Below are 21716 nucleotides of genomic sequence, written 5' to 3' on the forward strand. Positions count from 1 at the left end.
GGGTTAACTCAGGTCCACAAGTTTGCAGGTAAGTCCTTCCTTCATCAACTGAGTCATCTCCTCAGCCCCTCCCTCTCTTTAAATCCTTCCCAAGGTCCTGGAGGAAGAAAGGAACTGGGTAAGCAGGTATCTTGCCATTTCCCTTGAAAATTGCATAGGACAAAATGACTGTATCAGCAAGTGACACTCCAGGGACAGCTAGGGGGTCCTCCCAACTCCTAGTCTCGAGGGCTCTAGAATAAAATAGACTATGGACTAAGTTAGAAATATTGCCTTGGCAAGCCTTGCCCCTGGCACCTGGTGAGGAGAGGGTTCCTGGAACTAAGGATTTTCAGGGGTTGTCTTTGAGTCTCCTAGGGCTTCTAAAACTGCTGGTGAGATCATTCCAGACAGGTAGAGGCTCAGAAAAACCACAAAACCAAGATCTGTGCAGGAACCGACTCTGGCTCCTCACCGAAAGCTTAAAAATCAAAAGGAGCCGGGCGTGGTGGCGCACGCCTTTAATCCCAGCACTTGGGAGGCAGAGGCAGGCGGATTTCTGAGTTCGAGGCCAGCCTGGTCTACAGAGTGAGTGCCAGGACTACACAGAGAAACCCTGTCTGGAAAAACCAAAAAAAAAGAAAAAAAAAAAAATCAAAAGGAATTGTGTAACCCATACATCGAGCACTCTCCCACCAAAGGCCAAGCACGGGACTCGCCCTCCATTCCTAAAGAGCTTTAGGGTTTTTTCCAACACAAGGCTCCACAACTCCTCCATTGTGCTGAGGAGTCAGCGCTATCCCACAAAGGCTCCAGTCCCCAGGCAGGGGGATAAAGTGCCTAAGAACAGAAAGGTGGTGGTTATACCACCTTGGGAATGTACTAAATGCCATGGAATTGTACGCCTTACAAAGAGAAGTTGTTTGTACTATGAATTTCATGTACACTCTGAATAAAACAAAATTCCACATTAAGAGCAGGGAGACCTGAGCCCCCAGCTCTGAGGCTTTGAAAGGGTCAGGGCTCCTTGCAGGGAGTGGCAATGCCAGACAATGTGAGGGCTAGACTGGGCCTCTCCCTCCCCCCGCCCCCCCCCTCCTCCACCAGATGGGAACTGGGACTCAGGGAGAAAGGCCCAACTGGGCCACGCAGGGCTACAGCCGAAAAGAGTCACCCAGTGAAAGCGCGGGCCACAGCCGTCGGCTCATTTGCATCATAAGCGATTGGCTTTCCTTGCTCGTCCCTCATTAGGAGACAATGGACAGTTGTTTGCTGGCGCAGCAGATCATTTACCAAGGGAAACAGGGGACAAGTGACTGATAGGCTGTGGTGTTGGGGGCGCGCAGCAACCCTCCACCCCTGCGTTCCATCAGCCACGGGAACTTTTGTTTGCACGCTGAGAGTGGACCTGCCAACGCCAACCAATCCCCTCCTTTGGCAGAGGTGCTGAGAGGATGTGAGACTTGCATGCAGTCAAACAGCTAGAGCTGGGGCTTCCGGTACCAGGAGCCGAGTCCAGATTCTTGTTCCGGGCTCAGCCCACTTCAGCCCTGCGGTCTCTTCCCCCTTCCTCTTTCTCACCTGGGGTTCTAGCTCTCCGTCTCCTATTCTGGTCTTTGGTGTCCGGTGTGCTCGTTCCTGTGTGTGTCTCCTAGCTCATCTCCTCACCCTTCCTTACCTCTAACCCTTATAAGGATGGATTTTGCAGGAGTGGCGTGGACATTTGTGATGTGGGAACTACTCTGTGTTTTTGGGGACAGGTGAGGACAGAACACGTCACGTCACGGTGTCATTTTTTTGGTTTGGTTTTGTTGCTGGTTTCTCTCCTCCAATTTGAGATCCTCTAACTGATGAGTGAGTGCCGGGTTACAGGCATGCATGCACTACCAAACCTGGCTTGGAGCCTACTATAAACCAAACATGAAGACAGCCATGTTTTATTTCTTACCATCTTTCAAGGTAGAGCGCAGCTCAGAGAGGTTGAGTAACTTGGGCAGGAATACCCAGCTGGCCATTGATAGTTGGGTTTTTGTTGTTTGTTGGTTTGGTTTGGTTTGGTTTGGTTTGGTTTGGTTTGGTTTGGTTTTTTTTGAGACAGGGTTTCTCTATATAGCCCTGGCTGTCTTGAAACTCACTGGTCCTGGAACTCACTCTGTAAACCAGGCTGACATCGAACTCAGAAATCCACATGCTAGGATTAAAGGCATGTACTACCACTGCCTTGTTGAGTAATAGTTATTTAATTCAAAAAAAACCTAGACGGGTGTGATGGCATACACTTTTAATTCTGGCACTTGGGAGGCAGAGGCCATCCAAACTCTAAGTTCGAGGCCAGCCTGGTCTTCATTGAGTTTCAGAACAACCAGAGCTACATAAAGAGGCCCTGTCTTAACAAACAAACACAAACAAAAAAAGCAAAAGAAAACCCCTCTGTTCTTTCCTTAGACATCCACTCACAGAGTCTAACGCCGAGTGGTAAGAGGCTCATGCCATGCCCAGCCTCACAGAAGGCAGCCACCGACCGATCTGTTCTCCAGTGATAGCCCCTTTGAGGACCTACACTGACTCCCACCTTTCTCTGGGCCCCCTTTGCAGGATGGTGGAACAGCACAGATGCAAGGCTTTTACCACCCCCCTGGGGGTGACAGGGAGGCGGTGATCCAGACAGAGCAACCTGGCAAACCAGACCACGGGGGTCTCCCTCCTGCTAACACCTTCCCTACTCCCATCTGCCCCTCCCTTTGGTGGGTCAAAGCTGCCAGGTTTTGAATCTGCTTCATTGTGCTCTGGGGGGAAGGGAGAGTCAGGGTGACGGGGTGTCTGTGTGCATGAACATAAGGCCTCCGGGTTCATTCTGACACTGAATGAAAAACTCGCCAATTATTCGTCCAATCTCATTAATATGCAGACAGACATCTGTTATTTAGGAGTCAACAGCAGAGGCATTTTCTTGGGGGGGAGGGGTACTTATGTACATCTCTCTCTTCTCTGGCTACTGTGGGATAGCTGCTTGGGACTCACCCTAGCCCCCCAGAATCTGGAGCACCCCGTCTCTCTGACTTCATTGTAGCCTTGAGGAAGGGAAGTGGGGGTTGGCTAAAGATGGAGGGCAACCTGGAGCTCAGCTGAAAGGGGGGGCAGAGGGGAACCAAAATTATAGAGGAAACCTCTAGAACAAAGAGCTGAGCTCTTCTTGGGAAAGAGGGTGGAGCAGAGAAAGCGGCAGTAGGACAGCCTGCCAGGGTCCTGATGTCCACTGGGAAATTAGAGACATGACAACTTGCCCTCCTCTTCAGGCCACTGGACAAATACGAGTGGATCTGAGCAGGTTGCTCTGGCAACGTGGGTCCTTAGAGACTTCAGAGAGCTGGGCACGATAGCATATGCCTGTAATCCCAGTACTGTTATGGTTGAGGCAGGAGGATTACAAGTTCAAGGCCAGTCTGAGTTATATAGTAAGACCCTGACTGAAAAACAAAAACAGTTGGGCACTGTGTCCCAAGCCTGTACCCCTCAAAGCAGCCATTTTCTTTCTTTTCTTTTCTTTTCTTTTTTTTTTTTAATGACAAGTCAGTTTTACTTAAACCAGGACTGTCCAACAAGAACATTGTTAGCATGATCTGAATTTGGTGTATGAATTAAATTATGGTATACATTAAACGCCACGAGACATGTTTTGTAATAAATAAGGCAGTAGAATTACTCATTAGTAGCCTTCTTTTTTGTTTTGTTTTTTTTTTTGTTGTTGTTGTTGTTTTGTTTTGTTTTTCAAGACAGGGTTTCTCCATATAGCCCTGGCTGTCCTGGAACTCACTTAGTAGACCAGGCTGGCCTCGGACTCAGGAATCCGCCTGCCTCTGCCTCTCTAATGCTGGAATTAAGATAAGCTATTAGGTCTGCCCTTTCTCCCTTCTTCTTTTTTTTTTTTTTTTTTTTTTTTTGAGACAGGGTTTCTCTGTGTAGCCCTGGCTGTCCTGGAACTCACTTTGTAGACCAGGCTTGCCTCGAACTCAGAAATCCGCCTGCCTCTGCCTCCTGAGTGCTGGGATTAAAGGCGTGCGCCACCACGCCCGGCTTCTCCCTTCTTCTTAATTCCAGCGAAGATCATTTTTGTTCCAGAGATGTACTTTTTGGGATTCTCCAAATACTCCATCAGGGTATCCTCTCCCTAGGCGATGCCATTGTTCTTGTTGGCATCTGTGTAAGAGAATCCAGCAGCCTGGCCTGTCTTCTGCCCAAACAGACCATGGAGATTTGGTCCAGTCTTTTTTTTTTTTTTTTTTTTTTTTTTTTTTTTTTTTTTTTTTTTGGTTTTTCGAGACAGGGTTTCTCTGTATAGCCCTGGCTGTCCTGGAACTCACTTTGTAGACCAGGCTGGCCTCGAACTCAGAAATCCGCCTGCCTCTGCCTCCCAAGTGCTGGGATTAAAGGCGTGCGCCACCACGCCCGGCTGATTTGGTCCAGTCTTATGCTTGCCTCCCTTTTCCACCGTGTGGCACTGGGCACACTTCTGAACAAAAATCTTACTGTCTTTTTCAACATCACCCATTTTTTAATTCGCTCCGGACTGGTCAACACCACGAATGTTTGGACTTGAAGACAGATATCTCGCACTCTAGCCCAAGGACACTCCGGCCCACGCCTATGTCAAGAGCCATTTTCTGATGTTCTTAGGAGCATATATATATATATATATATATATGCTCATATGTGTATATATATATATATACACATATGAGAGAGAAAGAGAGAGAGAGAGAGAGAACATATTTCTCTCCGAATTAGGGTCTCACTGTGTAGCTTGGCTAGCTCCTATCTCCCAAGTACTGAGATAAAAGGTGTGTGTCACCATGCCCATCTGGAGGAAATTCCTATATTAAAGGCCAGCCTGGGCAACTTTGTGAGACCCTGTTTTAAAACAAAAGATAAAAAGGGAGTCCCCAGGGAAATGGTCAGTCCAGAGACGTACATATGAGTGACATTATACTGGCTGAGCAGGTTGTCTGTTTATACTTAGAATGATAATAATGTTTTAAAAAGAGGTCATGAATTTGACTGAGAGCAGGGTGGGAGGGTACATGGGAAATGCTGAGAAGGGAAAGGGAAGGAGGGACATTATGGAATTATCTCAAAAATATATATATAAAAGGGGCAATGGATATACGTATCACAGCAAACGTGAAACCCTAGGATCAATCCCAAGAAAGGAAAGAAAAAAAAGAGAGGAAGAAAGAAAGAAAGGAAGAAACAGAGAGAGAGGGAGGGAGGGAGAGAGACAGAGATGGAGAGAAAAGGAAAGAAAGGAAAAACCTGATTCTTCAGACCCAATTCAAATGCGCGTAAGTCTATAGCCATGTTGGTTATAAATATTGACACCAGGCTGGGCATGGTAGCATATGCCTTTAATTGCAGCACTTGGGAGGCAGAAGTAGACAGATCTCTGTGAGTTCAAGGCCAGCCTGGTCAACTATGTTAGTTCCAGAACAGCCAGAGTTTGTTACAGACAGAAACCTTTTCTCAAAACAACAAAAGACCCTGTCAAAGAGTCAAACTGGGTTCTTATTGTCTTTCAGCTCTCAGAAACTTCCTCTCAAGGAGATAGCTATGGCCATCCCCCTTTCCTAAGTATTGAAATCAAGGGGTCAAGCAGGTGCCGGGGGCTTTGCCCAGTGCTCCCCAGGGGGACAGCTACAGGGCCTGACACAAGCCCTAGGGCTCTTTCCAGGAAGGGCCGGAGTCATTGTTAGGTTTGGGGCTTCATAAGCTGAAGTGTTGGCGAGATTAGCCCAGGAGTCTCTCACCCACCCCTGGCTGATGGCCAAGGTTAAATAATACACGGTCAGTACCACAGCACAATTGGTTGTTTATTTCATTAGATGGTTATCGATGCTACATTGGTGTATAAATGGGGGTGGGGGGGCAGGGAACAGCTGCAGAGGAAGAAGCTAACTCTAGCACACTGGACCAGGGAGTAGACGGACGGTCCCCTCCAGCCTGCAAGGACTTCTTTGGACCTATGGACATCCCCACTGCCTCTTCCCACCCTTTGGGATCCTAGGTCCTGAAACCCATCCTCCTCCCCAGAAATAGGTCTGGCAACACAGCCCTGAAGAGGGAACCGAATTCCCTCCCCACTGGTTTATATTAAACTTTGGGGGTTCCTCCCACTGATTTATCTTCCTAATTATGTTTGCTTTAGGCAGTTATTGAAATGCTTTTGCATTCTCTAAGCACAAATGGCACAGGAGGAAGATTGGGCAACTGAAGGGGTACAAACCTTGCACTGTGGTTACTACAGGCTTGAACCTGCTTTGTATCAGAAGTGCCCTGCCAAAATTCTCAATTGTTTTGAAGGTGGGGTGAGTCTCATTCTCATAACCCAGGCTGGCTTTGAACTCTCAGTAGTCTTCCTGCCTCAGCCTCCCTAGTACTGTGATTTCAGGCACTAACCACCAGGCTCACTTCCTTTTTTTTTTTTTTGTTTTTTTTTTTTTTTTTTGTTTTGGTTTTGGTTTTTGTTTTTCAAGGCAGGGTTTCTCTGTGCAGCCCTGGCTGTCCTGGACCTTACTTTGTAGACCAGGCTGGCCTCGAACTCAGAAATCTGCCTGCCTCTGCCTCCCAAGTGCTAAGATTAAAGGCGTGCGCCACCACTGCCCGGCTCACTTCCATTTTTTATGGTGAATTCCTACTGGGGAAAAAATCAGTCTTCCGAGAGAGCTAGAATCCTACCCCCTCCAGCACCTCTTGGCTCGGGACTTGGGGTCCCTGAGGAAGGTCTCAGAGTAGCCCCAAAACAGTGGAGGGGATAATGTGATGTCTGGTATCTAGATTCTCTTGATTGGCAGCAATGGCTTTGGGGTAGGAATCCCAGAGCTCCCAGGTGGGGAGGAGGAAGGGGTTCAGTGAGCCAGAAAATGGGGGGAAAGTTCCTCCCTAGAGCATGGGGTCTGGTAGAGGGAAAGGAGGAGATATTTATTATATTTCATAAGAGCCCAAACCTTCACTCTCTACCTCCTCATCCATCTATCCAAAACACCAAATCCAACCGCTTCTGCCTAAACTCCCTGATGGTTCCTCACAAAAAGGTTCTGACTCCCTGTAGGCTCTTCAGCAGCCTCCCAGGACCTTTCCAGCCTTGTCTTCCTCATCCCTGCTGTGGAGCCGTCCCAAGTCACACTCTTTCCTGTGTATATCATCTGCACTTGCTGCCAATGGAGCCTTTCTTTCCCCAACCCCCCGGCCAACTCCCTTGGGACTGAGTCAGGGAGCCCCACAGCAGCCTGCGTGTGTATAGGGTCCCTCAAGCCAAGTACCATCTGTACCAATTCTCAACCTGTGGGTCACCACCCCTTTAAGAGTCAAATGCTGTTTTCATAGGGGGTCCCTTCAGACATTCAGAAAATACTGACATGATGATTCACAACAGTAGCAAGTTTACAGTGATGGCGTAGCAATGAAAATTATGTTAAGGTTGGGGGGTTCCCACCCACAACATGAATTAAAGGGTTGCAGCAGCGTTAGGAAGGTTGAGAACGACTGGTCCACATTTAGGGTTTCTCACTTCCCTCGCCTCCAGAAGCTCAGAGACTGTCTTCATCTCTCAACTCAGTATATGGCTCCGTTAGCACAGCACATACTTAGTGCAGGGAGGGAAGAGGTGTGCACCCGTCCCAGCAGATGGGAAGGAAAGGCCCGCCTTCCTTCTCTCCTGTCTGGGAGAACTGGACTGGGCGAGGTTGGGGGAGGGGAGAGCCAGTGATGGTTCCTGGGGGAGAATGTCACCAAAAAGAGGCCAGTGGGACCAGAGCCAGGGAGGGAATACAGGACAATCTGAAACCAGACTCCCAAGAAAACAGACCAGCACTGTCTTTTGCTGACAAGTACTCCGGCCATTCCCTCCACCAGCTTTCCCTCGCCAGGGGTTGGGGTGGGGATGACTCTCAATTACAGAGGATGCTCCCCCACCAATTGCCGACAGAGCTCAAGACAGAACTGAGGGAGAGCCTCAATTCTCAGTTTGGACCTCTTGAGGAGACCCCAGGGGTTACCAGACCCTTAGGGAACTTCACCTTATACAGGGTTCAGATTCAATGATGTGGAGGCTCTCAATGCCTTCCTGTCTTCATAATCTCTAGAGCATCGAAGGCGCCAAGCCAGGGCAGAGATGGTGAACAAGGGGCTTGTGCCACTTCAGCAGGCCCTCTGCCATGCTAGCAGGACACCCAGCCAGGCTCAGTCATGCTGAGCAGTTGGACATCGTCAGTTCACTCCCAAGTCCTCCTCCCCCAGGGCTGTCCACTCACATTAGCTGGACCGAAGAGTCCTGAGGTATTTTACTCTCCCACCCCCGGGGCTCTTAAACTTTATCCTTCAGTATGTGGCTTTTTTCCTGTGTTTTCTCTGGGGGAGAGGACATTGGTAAACTGCTTTTCTTTGGGCGGGGATTGGGGAAGGGAAGGGAAGGAACAAAACTAAGTCCATAGCTGTTTTCCATGGTCATGGGCTTTATTTGCGGACTGTTGGAGAAAGGGCAAGCTAGAACCTGTTGGTAGGTTGATGGGAGGAGAGAGCTTCTTGCTTTAAAATTTAGTGTGCGTTGCCTGAAGGTTAGCATGTACAAGAACAGATGTGGACGTGAGGGGAGAGACAGAGAAGGTCATCAAATGGATGCTTTCCTTGGGGAAGGCAGACGGGATATGGGGACCAGGGTGTGCAAGGAAGGTACACTTTATATAGGAGACTCAACCAAAGTCATTGCCTGGTTTCCCGAACCCCAGCCTGCCCTATCCAAGTTCATGTACCAGATGCCTACCCTGTCAGCTCTCTCAGCTAGCAGCGGAGAAGGGATAAGGGTGTGGAGAATGGGGTGAGGGGTGACAGCCTTCTATCCTCTAGCTCCTCCAACCAGAATTGCTCCTCTGCCTGCCCTGACCTTCCAGCCAGAGCCAGGAGGTCAAAAAGTCCAGGAGCACCCACGAGAACAACCGTGTCTCTCACCCAGCCCTCTCCCCTCTCTGCCCCACTGCAACCCCTCACATGAGGTTACAGCTCTTGGCTCGATCCTTATGCATCTCGCCCTCATTTCCCCGGTCTGGCCGTCCCGACAGTTGAGTGGATCGCTGCAGTCCCCGGCGAGAGTCAGTACGACGTAGCTGCCTATGGCCACGGCCGAGAGAAGCCACTGTGGCCACATGGAAGACATCCCGGACACTGCGCTCCGAAGATCGGGAGGAGCATTCCACGTAGGACACAGCTCCCACTTGCTTGGCCAGCACAGTACCCTGGAAAAGCAGCAAATGGGTGGAAATTATAGGCCTTCATTTGGGAAGGAGCGTGAGGGCTGTGGGCTAAGGTGGAAGGTCAGACGGAGATGGGGAAGAATTAAAAGTTAGGGTCAGAGGTTAGAGCAAAAATCAGGAACTCCAAAAAAACCAGACATGGGTGTGAGGTCTAGGTTGGAATTCAGTTGGAGGTAAAGGGGTCTCACCTGCTCATGTGTGACAGGGATAAGTCTCTGCTTGGATAGCTCCCTCAGTGTGGCCAGGTCAGTCCGCATGTCCAGCTTACAGCCAACCAGCACCACCTTGGCATTGGGGCAAAACTCCTGAGTCTCTCCTTGCCACTGGTTGGAGGTGGAAGATAAGAGTTATGGAGGGGTGGAAAGGGATAGAGGGAAAAGCTTTGCTCCATGCATATAGAAATCACGTATCCTTCTAAACCTCCTCGGTAAGAAATGATGTGGAAAGCTGGTCTTGGGTCCCTACCAGGGCAGTGTGGAAGTTGGGGAGAAGAGGATTTCAGTGAGGACTCCGAGGTTATCTATCAGCCTGCAGTCTGCACACTCACTCGCACTCCCCTTTCCCTTACTTTGTCCAGAGAACAGACCAACCACACCCTCTCCTCTCTGGGAATCGAGGACTCCCTGACCCTGACCGACTCTAGTGCTTTAACCCAGGACTTTTCTTATGGAAACAATAGCCTGGATAGCCAGCCACAGGGCTTTCCAAAGCCCCCCGGAATCCGCAGCCCTGCCACCGCCAAGGAGATAGGGAAGGCAGCTAAACAGAACCCAAGGCCCCAGGACCACTTCCAGCTCAGAGACAGACTTGCAGGTGAAAGGCAAGGGGGCTGGAGCGGAGGGATGACGACTTCAGCCACTACTGTTACCCCCTTCTCCGGGTTCAAGCCCTTCACGCCTACTCTCCTTTGTAGTTCCCCAGACTCCCACCTTCTTGAGGACACTGTCCAGTGTTTCTGGCCGGCTAATGTCAAAGCAGATAAGCACAGCATCAGAATCCGGGTAGGCCAGAGGCCGGACATTGTCATAGTAAGAGGAACCTGGAAGAAAGAAAGAAGGCAAACAGATAAGACAATCTGAGGGAGCAGCTGGCCTGGAAGCGGGTAAGGGACTCAAGTGACCCTGGTCAAGGGATAAAAAGCAAATACCCGTCACAAAGTGTGTCTCAAGAGTAGGCAGAGAGGAGCAGAACCAGTGGGAAATGGCTTATGGGTTCCTCTGATCTCACACTGATAATCTGTAATCTTCTGGAGTTTGGAAGCCCTTGAAGAATCTCAGAAAAATCTACCACCAGTCTGACAAATTTTGTGTGTGCTTTCTGGGCTTTGATGACACATCTTCTAAAGTCCTCCAGGGAACGGAGTAAAAATAAAAACCCTTCCCATGAGGTTGGAGCAAGGACAGGGAGCCAGTGCTCCTGTTCTCCTGGGACTCTAGTTCAGTCTAGAGGAAAAAAAAAAAAACTACTTTCCACCACCGCCACCGCCCCCCCCCAGTAATTCTAAATAGCTTTCCTAAACCCAGTCTTATTTCCTAAGAAACATGTTCCAAAATAAATCATTTCTTTCCAAGTTCCTTGGGTAAGCAGAACCCAGCTGCAGGGCCGATATTAGACTTCCTACATGGTTTCTGTCAGGCCTAAGAAACTCTGCCTCAGTTTCCCTGGCTCAAAACAGAAACTGATGTTCTGTTCTAAAACTGGATGGATGTCTGAGCTGACCTGGAACCACAGGTTCTAGCCAAGGGAGGGGCTAGAGGAAGGGACCTTGGCCGCTGTCAGGGTGACCCCGAGGGACTTGGCTACCTGAAGTATCCCACATGTTGAGCTCAATGCGGCGCTTGTCGATCTCGAAGCTGGCAGTGTAGTTCTCAAACACCGTGGGGACATAACTCTGCAGACACGGATGGGTCAAAATGAGAGAGAGCTGCTCTCCAGTACTCACTCGCCCTGACAACTGCCCTCCTCCCTCGACACTCGGTCCAGCTCAGTCCCTAGACAGAAGTTGGTCTGAGGCTGGGCTACAGACGATCCGGGGAGTTACTGCCTCCACCTCCTAGCTAGACTCTCAGACCCCCCCCCCTCCGGGTCCCTTTAGCCCCTAGTTTTTTCTCTCTCGGATGCCCGGGACCTCAGTCATTCTCCCAGAGCGCCCTCCCGGATCCTCTGATGCTCCGAAGCCCCATCCATTTCACCGCGTTCCTTGATTCCTTCCACTCCAATCCTCTGCAGTCCTTTCAGAGCCCCCAACGCCTCCTTCCCTTCCTCTGAGCCTCTTTCTCTCCTCCCTGGTTACCCTGGTACCGGTTTCCAGCGGCCCCCAGGGCCCCTATAACCCACTCCCCGCAGCCTCGGTGCCCCTCTCTCCAGACGCCAATTCCTCACCCCGGGGTAGGCGTCCTTGGCGAACACCTGCAGCAGCGCTGTCTTGCCGCACTCCGCGTCCCCCACCACTACGATCTTGCAGAGGCCACTCTGCCCCTCCATGGTCCCGGCTACGCGCCGGCCCCCCACGCCGCCCCCCTCCCGGGCACAGCCGCCGCTTCTGCCGCCTCCTCCCCCGCCGCTGCAGCTGCAGCCTCTCGGGCCGCCGACACCGGCATCTCGCGGGCCCGCGCCGAGCCCCCGCCCGGGGCTGCGGGCCCCCTCCGCCCCGCCCCTAGCCCGCGGGCCGCACCTCTGGCCCCGCCTCCCACCCGCACAGCCGAGGGGCGGGGCTCGGGACGGGGCGGGGCCTGGGAGGAGGGGAGGGGGACCCGAGTCAGACTCTAGCGCGCAGCTGTGACCCCAGGAGCGCCTGAGGGTTTGTGGCCAGCGAGCCCCGTTTATTTGAGTTCCTCGAGCATGGAGGCTGGGCTGACCGAGGGCGAAGTTCTGAAGGGTCAGCTGCGAAGCTACATACACGAGCGCAAGGCCTGAGCCTTCTGTGTGCCCACGCGTGCACGCAGGTGTGCTAGTGCGGCGGACACGCGCGGCGGCAGCAATCTATTTCCCGAACACAGGGGGGCGTGAGATGTTAGGAAAGGGAGGATTTTTGATTTTTGTCTCCCTCCTCCACTCTCGGGTCCAGACAGAGCTTAGGGAAATGGAAGTACGGACCTTAGCACTCCCACCCTACATTAGTGACATCATAGCTTTCCATCTCCATAACGACGGGTGGCGGGATCTAGGCCTGTGACCAACCTAGAAGCATGGACTAAGTTCCTCTATCCAAGTACTGAGTGGAAAGTTTTAGGGGAGCTTTTGCGTCCTCTGGTGGATGTTTTGGTAGAAAGAGCAAAGGGAAGGGTAAGGAAGCTAGAATCCTTTGACAGCTAAGCTGGGCCAGAGCTAAGCCCCAACGCCAATTTCAGCCTCATCTCATACTAGCAATAAGCAAACTGCCATTTGCATGACATCTTTTGCCTAGAAGAGGATGGAGAAAGGGGCTTGGAGGGCTGTGATCGGGATGTAAAGTGAATGAATGAATGAACAAATAAATAAATACACATACATACATATATACATACATACATAAGTGAAAAAAATCCTTCTTTAGCCGGGCATGGTGCTGCACGCCTTCAGTCTTAGCACTCATGAGGCAGAAGCAGGCAGATCTCCCTGAGTTTGAGGCCAACCTAGTCTATATAATGAGTTCCAGGACAGCTAGGTCTAAATAGAGAAATCCTGTCTCAAAACAAACAAAACTCTTCCTTAAGTCGAAGATGTTCGTTTTAATGTTATCCCGTTTTGAATAACCGTGTAAAGGTAACTCAAGCACGCAATCTCATCGCTGTTTTACAAAAAGTAAACAGACACACAGCATTAACACCCAAAACTGTTAAGTTTAAGTTAGAGATGTAACTCGGGAGTAGAGCTACATTCATGAGGCTCTGGGTTCTATCCTCAATTCCAACAAAAGGAAAAGAGAGTGTGAAAGAAAAGGGAGGTGGTGGCACATGCCTTTAACCACAGAACTCCGGAGGCAGAGATAGGCAGATCTCTGCGAGTTCAAGGCCAGCCTTGTATTCATCGCACGTTCTAGGCTCCAGGCCAGACAGGGCTACATGGTAAGACCCTGTCTTAGAGGTTCTCATGCTTGTAGTTTGCCACTGCAAGAACATAGTGAATAAACCGGGCGTGGTGGCGCACGCCTTTAATCCCAGCACTCAGGAGGCTGAGGCAGGCGGATTTCTGAGTTCGAGGCCAGCCTGGTCTACAAAGTGAGTTCCAGGACAGCCAGGGCTACACAGAGAAACCCTGTCTCAAAAACAAACAAACAAAAGAACATAGTGAATAAAGTCTGCTTATTACTAAACGGTAGAGTTCGACCTGCGGCACAATTTCATAGGTGATCCACAGGTGGCTAGATTATAAATTCAGATTTTAAATTATCCTTCAGACTGCGCCACGACAACTTTTAATTCGTATAAGGCTTTCTACGAATAAATCAAGTCTTAGACTCGGCATGCCCCAGAATCTCCTCATGCTTATCAGTCACACGCACATATACCACCACCCTCCACCTGCACCGCTAGTCTTTTCGCGCCCTCGCAGCTCGGTCAGCAGAGGGCCTAGCCCTAAGTCCGCCCGCGAAGCTCCACCCCCCAGCAAGGCCCCGCCCCACCCACTGGTGTCCGCAGCCTGCGCTCTTCCTGACGCGTGTCCCGCCCTTCCCAGCTGTGCACCGGTTCTGTACAGCTGGGAACGCACGTCGCGAGTCTAGCCATGTCCGCGGAGAGGGAAGCAGCCGAGGCGGCCACTGTGGCGGCGGCGGCGACCGAGGCCGGGGCGGAGACCGGGACCGGAGCCGGGGAGGGTGCGCCTTCGCAGCCCCCGACAGTCGAGGTGGCAAGCGACCCGCAGCCACCCCCGGCCCCCGAAGGGTCAGCATCCGCTTCGGCCCCGCCACTGCGCTTCCTGGTACTCACCGGCTTCGGTGGCTACGATAAGGTGAAGCTGCAGAGCCGGCCGGCGGTGCCCCCGGCCCCGGGTCCCGGTCAATTGACGCTGCGCGTGCGAGCCTGTGGGCTCAACTTCGCCGACCTCATGGGCCGCCAAGGGCTGTACGACCGACTGCCGCCTCTGCCGGTCACCCCGGGCATGGAGGGCGCGGGCGTCGTAGTGGCAGTGGGCGAAGGCGTCGGCGACCGTAAGGTGAGCGGTAGCAGGGCAGGAGTGGGCGCGTGCCGGGGGTGTGGCCGGGCCGGGAAGCCAGCACGGACGCGGGTGGACTAAACATGGAACACATGGAAAGCAATTTATGTCTCCAGGCGCCTGGGAAAAGGATTTACTGGGAACTGGCAACAATGTTATTGCCCCTTCCCAAAGCATTTTTTAGTAGTGGCCGCCGCCCCAAGCGGAGTTGGGGGGGAAAACAATAAGGCGCCCAGGCGCATGCGCAGGATGACCTGCTCGCCCCCCTCCTTCCCCAAGTAAAACCACACCTGTACCCCTGCCCACTAAACACTCCCGGGGCAGTTGTGGTTTGTGACTCTGAGTGGTGGCTAACTCCCCCTTTCCCTCCCGAGGGAGCTTTGAGAAGCTATGTAGATGGGGTTAGGCGGAGGCTCAAAGGCCGTGCCAGAGCGCTAGTCACATGCAGCCCCGTGGTGTATGGGGGTGTATGACGGCCCCTCCCCGAGCTGGGCCAAAGGGGACACACCCATCATGGAGCCCAGAGAGGCTGGCTTCCCCCACCGCCACGGGCCTTACGCTACTACTCGGGTATTTGCCGTGGGGGAGGCGGGAATCAGTCTCCCATCTTTGTCTTGGGCTTGCTTTCTCGTGACTGCAACTCCATCCCTTCTTCAGTGACTCAGCTAGCAGGCCACGACCCAGGGCTACCCTTGGGAACTTCCGGCCCAAACCGCTGCTCCTCCCTTTCAGAGGACCCCAGCCCCCGAAATCCAGGCGGAGCCCATTTGGACTAGGGTAGGGAGGTGTGGCACCTTGAGCAGGTCGGCCCAGCTTTGCCGGTCTGTTTCTCGTTTATCATTAATCACAGCCATAACCTTGGCCACATGAGACTTACAGAAGACCAGCTTTCTGAGAGATCTCGATTGAGGCCTCTTTAAATCAAGTGTTTAGGAGTTTCTTTTCAAATCCAGCACCTTCATGAGATGCTGCTCCAGAGCAGTCTGAGCCTTTGCTAACCTGCTGGGTTTGCTGCATTTGTTGAACCTGAAAACAGCTCCTCCTTAAAGTCGTTCTTTCTGAATCCAGCTGTGGTCACACCCGTGCCCTGACTTAGATATAATCCTACTCTTGGATGGTGCTAAAAGGACTTTGGAGGGTAGGGGTTGGAAGGGGAAGTTAATAGTTCATGTTACTGCTGAAGGCCACCCGTCTGCCCACTCCTCCCCACACTTTCCGCCTGGTAAATACAGGATTTCCTGCCTCAGGCAAGAATCTGCTGTAAGAGCCTGGATTCTATGGGGAGGGCTTTCCCAGCCTCCTGGTGGCTGAGTTGGGGAGGGGTCATGGCCCTGAGTTGGGAGGGCTAAAGGTTAGGTATGAGTCAGATTAAGTGATACTTGTTCTAGATTACATCTGGGGCTGACTGGTTTATTGCTCTGTAGCTAGCTCTCTTGGCTTGCTACTGTGTCTTCTGGACTTGAGTTTTGAGGTTCCTTGCCCAGGCCAGAACTCACAGAAAAGCTGTCCTCTTCAATGGAATACGGGGACTTGATTACATGTAAAGGGGCCTGTGTAGGGGTCTCATTCTCCTACCCTGTGGATCCTAAATGTCCTGTAAGGAGCTAAGATGAGCCCTGATTGTCTAGGACAGCACCCACACAGAGAGCCAGGAGGACTCATGGCTGACCGGACTCCCCCCTCCTGCCCAGCTAGTGGCTAAACTGGAGAGATTCTTCTGTCTTTGTCCCTTGCCTCCTGCAGAAAGACCCTCCTGCAAGTGCAAGCGACAAGGAATGAAAGACAACGCCTTTTCCTTGTGGCTGGAATGGGTTGCTCTTCGTGAGCTCGTGAGCGTCAGGCTTGCGTGCCATATCTCGGGTTCATGTATTTTCTAGGGCTGCCATTGTAAGCCTATATACAACTGAAGAAGACTCTGGGCTGGTCACACCCAACCGTTTACTGTTTACAACTGGGGCACATTTACCTGCGCTACAGTGTGGCCCTTGCTCTGTGCAGCCCTCTCTCTCTACAGTTATTTGCGGACTTCCTCTCCTTGCCGTTATTGTCATTGTTGTTAGCTAACATTGCTAAGTTATTAACTATATGATATACGTCACGCTATCACTGAATGTTGTTGTTGTTGTTGTTTTCCTAATTAGAGATCTTAAAGTTCCCCTCCTGCAGATGAGAAAACTGGTTAAATAATTTTTATTTGCTCGGGGCTGCCCTGTCATTAAAACGGTGGAGCCCACTTTTGTAATCAAAGCAGTTTGATCTCTTGAACAATAGTTACGCTTGCCCCAACTGTAAGTTTCTCGCAGTCAGGAATCTTATGCAATAATGAAGTATATGATCTGTTATGTGGAGATAAGGGCAGCCCAGCGCTGCTGTGAGGACTGACTGAACACTTCCCTCTGAAGTTCTAGGTAAACACTCAGGAGTTGGTGCTGTTAATGCTACAACCGGCTGTGTCTGCTACTTCATCTCCAAACTTCATCTCCAAGGGACCGGAACATGGCAGGGAAAAGTAAGGCACCTGTGGGTAAATGAATTAGTAATCACGGACATTCTTCCTTTTTTTTTTTTAAGGCAGGGGATCGGGTGATGGTGTTGAACCGGTCAGGGATGTGGCAGGAGGAAGTAACTGTGCCATCAGCCCAGACTTTCCTGATGCCTGAGGCCATGACCTTTGAGGAAGCTGCTGCCTTGCTGGTCAATTATATCACCGCCTACATGGTTCTCTTCGACTTCGGCAACCTGAGACCGGGCCACAGCGTCTTGGTACACATGGCTGCAGGTGACAGGTCCCTTCCTTTATTTTTTTATTTTTTTCACCCGACCTGATTTCCCTTCCAGGCCCCTCTCTGTAGCCTATCTGGTCTGTTGTCATAGCAACACCAGACTGCCTGGCCTGTGGAGCCCAGAGGCCTCTGCAGCATAGTTGCCGTGGTAACCTTTAGACACCAGGTCCAGCCTGCCATTCTTAGCAGCTTGCCCTCACCCCCACACCACACACCATCTCCTGTCCAGTCTCTGTCCCTCCAGTTCTCAATTATGGAATTTGAACCTGGGCCCCAAAAGGAGCTAAGGCACAATGAAAGTGATGGACTAAGTACCTAAGTGACTCCATGCCCGCTTCTTGCTGCAGGTGGCGTGGGCATGGCAGCCCTGCAGTTGTGCCGCACTGTGGAGAACGTGACAGTGTTTGGAACGGCCTCAGCCAGCAAGCACGAGGTGCTGAAGGAGAACGGGGTCACACACCCCATCGACTACCACACGACTGACTATGTGGACGAGATCAAAAAGATCTCCCCCAAAGGTGGGGGCAGGGCCTGGAAGTGGGGAGGTTGGCACAGCACCGGGAGATGGGGCAAGGGGTCTCCAGATCTGTGGGTATTAATGGGTTGTCCCCCTGGGTCTTACTCTTTGACAGGAGTAGACATAGTCATGGACCCTCTGGGTGGATCAGACACGGCCAAGGGCTACCACCTCCTCAAACCCATGGGCAAAGTTGTCACTTACGGTGAGTTGTTGGTTGTACCAAACGCAAAGAAGTTGCCTGGGACAGTAGGATGGGACTAATTCATAATAACGAATAGGTAGAGAATCCCACCGATAGGGTGGGATACAGGGCCCTGAGCTTTTGAATAAGGGAGGAAAGGGGAGTCCAGAGCTCTACAGTGAGGCTGGGGTTTGGAAGGGTCCTGGATATTTGAATAAGATTGACAGCCACTCACTCTCTTTCATAAATCTCCTGTGAGTCATCATAAATCGGTGTTCCTATTTGGGGATTATTCCTGATGCAAAACCATCCAGCCTGCTTGCTTCCTGCAGCACCACCTGGGCTTCTTGGGCAAGCTGGATATTTATTTTAAAACCAACTTTACACACACAAAAATGTAAATAGAAATATGAGAGCAATTTTGGGAGAGCACGAGCCCTCTCTTTCTCTGCCAAGGTCTCCTGATTCTTCCCTCTCCAGCCTTCATGTCCTGAGTGCTGAGGTGACAGGAATGTGGTGCCATATCTGGGGGGGGGCGCAATCTTCCATCTCCTTTTCGTCCCTTTTTGGCGGTTAGAGGGAGACAGGATCTCACTATGAAGCTCTAGCTGGCCTGGAACTCATAGAAATCTACCTCCCTCTCTCTCCCGAGAACTAGAACTGTATCCGGCTCTCTAGTTTTGTTTGTTTGTTTGTTTGTTTGTTGAGGTAAGGTTTCGGTATAGAATGCTGCCTTCAAACCCACTGTATAGTCAAGGATGAGCTCAAACGTCTCGTCTTTGTCTCTGCTTCCCGAATGCTGAGATTCAGGCTCACACCACACATCCACGTGACTTACATAGTTCAGGGTAGGCAACCATCCCAACCGAGCTACGTCCCTAGCCCTTGTGTGTATAATTTTGTTGCTGGTGGTTTTGCTTTGTTTTCCGTTCTTGAGACAGGGTTTCTCTGTGTAGCCTTGGCTATGCTGGAACTCTGTAGCTCAGGCTGACCTCAAACTCAGAGATTTGCCTGGGATTAAAGGTATGTGCCAACAACCACCTGGCTGTGCATTTTTTGTGTGTGTGTGTGTTTGTTTTTGTTTTTGCGAGACAGGGTTTCTCTGTGTAGCCCTGGCTGCCCTGGAACTCACTTTGTAGACCAGGCTGGCCTCGAACTCAGAAATCCGCCTGCCTCTGCCTCCCAAGTGCTGGGATTAAAGGTGTGCACCACCTCGCCTGGCGCATTTTTATTTATTTATTTATTTATTTTTAGGTTTTTCAAGACAGGGTTTCTCTGTATAGCCCTGGCTGTCCTGGCACTCAGTTTGTAGACCAGGCTGGCCTCGAACTCAGAAATCTGCCTGCCTCTGCCTCCCGAGTGCTGGGATTAAAGGCGTGCGCCACCACGCCCGGCTATTTATTTTTTAAATGTATGTTTATTGTGTGTGCACATAAAGGTGCCATGGTGCACATGTGGAATTCAGAGGACAACTGGCAGGAATCAGTTCTGTTTTCTTCTTCCATCATGTGGGTCGTGTGTGTGTGTGTGTGTGTGTGTGTGTGTGTGTGTGTGTATGTGTGTGTGTGTGCAAAGAATTAGTTTGGGCCTAATCCTAAATTCCAGGATTTGTCCGGGTGTTGAGTGTTAACAAGGAGATCAAGGAGCCAGGCAGACATGGATTCAGACACACCGAGATTTACCTGGCAGCTGGATCACTGGACATGTCACTCTGTCCCTTAGGAATGGCTAACCTGCTGACGGGCCCCAAGCGGAACCTGATGGCTATGGCCCGCACCTGGTGGAATCAGTTCAGTGTGACAGCTCTGCAGCTGCTGCAGGCCAACCGAGCTGTGTGTGGCTTCCACCTGGGCTACTTGGATGGAGAGGTGGAGCTCGTCAATAGCGTGGTCACCCGCCTCGTGGCTCTGTACAATCAGGGCCACATCAAACCTCGAATTGACTCAGTCTGGCCCTTTGAGAAGGTGAGCGTGAGGACAATGGGAGGACAGTGAGTCGGACTTGGCCCAGGTCTTCAGGGGAGGACCCAGGGGCAGATGGTTCCTGTCTTCTTTAGCCGGGCTCTGTGAGGTGGGGCGGACAGCATCAGGGATGGTCTTCTCTTTCTCTCCAGGTGGCAGATGCCATGAAGCAGATGCAGGAGAAGAAGAACATAGGCAAAGTCCTCCTGGTTCCTGGGCCTGAGAAGGAGACCTAGGGCCAGCAGGCTGAGGGCCCTGGAGAGCCGGGGAGGGAGAAGATGGCAAGCCCTGTCATGTTGCCCACCAGCCTCTCACATTTCATCCTGTCACGATGCTCTACCCTCCTTCCCTCCCCCAGAGAAGGTCCCTGCTGATGACTGCTTCCCTGCTCTGAGCTTGCCCTTGCCCTTCGCTCAGGGCTCTCCCTCCCCCCCACCCCTTCCTGCCCTCAGGAGAGGTTGGGAAGTGACCACTTGGATGTCTGGGCCCTGCCAAGGGGACAGGGGGGGTCAGCAGGAGGCTGGCTGCTTCCTGCCCTCCCCCTGGGCCTACCATGCTGCTTTTGTGCCAAGGTTAGCCAGTCCCTCCCTGCCCTATCCTGTGTGCTTCCACCTCAGCCTCATCGTCCCTCCTGCCCCACCCCCACCCAAAGAATCTATGCGTCAGCTCAGGATGTGGGGCCGATCTGTGTGAGTCCAGCATGTACCTGTGTCCCCCGTAGTATCCTCGCAGCCCAGGCCGACGAGGCCCACCCCTGGACTTGATCAGTATTCAACCTTGTCTCCTGTCCCCAATGTCGTAAGCACAATTAGACTTCTTCCAGCTCCAGTTTGCTGCCTCCTACAGCAAGGGCAGGAATCAGACCGACTCCCTAGCTTACGCTCTGGGAGGGGTACTGGGTACCCCACCCTTCACTGAGGCCTTTGGATTTGTCTCAGTGCCTTACTTCGCATCTGAAAACCTGTGCTTGTATATGTGTGTGTGTGTAGGGGCAGCCCCTATCTCTGGCTCCTTTTCCACCCTTCTCCCCAGTGCCTTCCTCGTCCTGGTGGAGCTGAGGCCTACTCCTCCCCAGTCCAACACTGCCAAAAATCTGTGTATGTGCCAGGGGTCGGGGGTCTGGGGGTAGGGGACAGCTCCAGCCTCTGGGGACCAATTGCTTTTACTGTGGTCTGTGGCCTGTCCTGTCTCTGTCAGTGGTGAAGAAAGGCAGTAAGCTGGATCAGCCAGAGTTCTGGGAGACAACGCTGGGTCTTATTCTGGGACCAAAGTGAGAATTCAAGCACATTTCTTTCCTTTGCTATGTAGGGAGGCTGCTGCCCTCCCAGAGCCTGGAGGCAGCTCTGCTGTTCAGCCCCAAACTTTGTTTACACTGGTAGGGAAGGAGGAGCTCGGGCAAGGGAATAACTAGGCTGGTTAAAAGAGTCAGGGCTACTGGAGCCAAAGTGGGAACCTTTGAGGCTAGGTGGGGGTCACCTGCTGCTTCTGAGCTTGGATTAGAGAGAGCTCTTAACTCCAGCCACTGTCAGAGGGAGTGTGGAGGGAGGGACCCAGCCTCTCTCTTGTGGAATTGAGGCCTCCATGTGGGAAGTGTGATTTCTGCTTTTGTGTCCCCCTCCCCCACCCCACCCCATTACCACAGCTGCCTTTGTGTCTGTGTCAATAAAAAGCCAAACCCTGAGTCCTGACCAGATGTTGTATCCTGAGAGTTGCTGGAGAGTGGGTGGTGGGAGAGAGAGAGAGAGAGAAAGAGAGAAGAAGAAGAAGAAGAAGAAGAAGAAGAAGAAGAAGAAGAAGAAGAAAAGAGAGAGGGAGGGGAGAGGAGAGGAGAGATCAGAAAGCCAGTGTCAAGGTCTGTGT

The 21716-nt window shown here is 51.8% G+C and overlaps 2 protein-coding genes and 1 pseudogene across 2 annotated transcripts; 1 reads left to right on the forward strand and 2 right to left on the reverse strand.

The window, feature by feature from the left end:
- Positions 1–4027: 4027 nt before the first annotated feature.
- LOC147001393 (cytochrome c, somatic pseudogene) lies at positions 4028–4528 on the reverse strand (annotated as a pseudogene).
- Positions 4529–8305: 3777 nt separating this feature from the next.
- Rnd2 (Rho family GTPase 2) lies at positions 8306–11803 on the reverse strand. The gene is made up of 5 exons (XM_021177237.3): positions 11661–11803; positions 11082–11169; positions 10208–10317; positions 9467–9601; positions 8306–9260 (listed from the first exon to the last, which is right to left on the reverse strand). Exons 1-5 carry the CDS (start codon positions 11760–11762, stop codon positions 9012–9014), a joined length of 684 nt encoding a protein of 227 aa, XP_021032896.1. The 5' UTR covers positions 11763–11803; the 3' UTR covers positions 8306–9011.
- A 2079-nt stretch (positions 11804–13882) lies between these two features.
- Vat1 (vesicle amine transport 1) lies at positions 13883–21544 on the forward strand. The gene is made up of 6 exons (XM_021177267.2): positions 13883–14411; positions 16983–17190; positions 17542–17712; positions 17827–17916; positions 19618–19859; positions 20009–21544. The coding sequence occupies exons 1-6, from the start codon at positions 13983–13985 to the stop codon at positions 20090–20092; spliced, it is 1224 nt and encodes a 407-aa protein (XP_021032926.1). The 5' UTR covers positions 13883–13982; the 3' UTR covers positions 20093–21544.
- Positions 21545–21716: the final 172 nt, after the last annotated feature.

Source organism: Mus caroli, unplaced genomic scaffold (assembly GCF_978045245.1).
Source record: "Mus caroli unplaced genomic scaffold, Mus_caroli_1 scaffold_13, whole genome shotgun sequence".
NCBI lineage: Eukaryota > Metazoa > Chordata > Mammalia > Rodentia > Muridae > Mus > Mus caroli.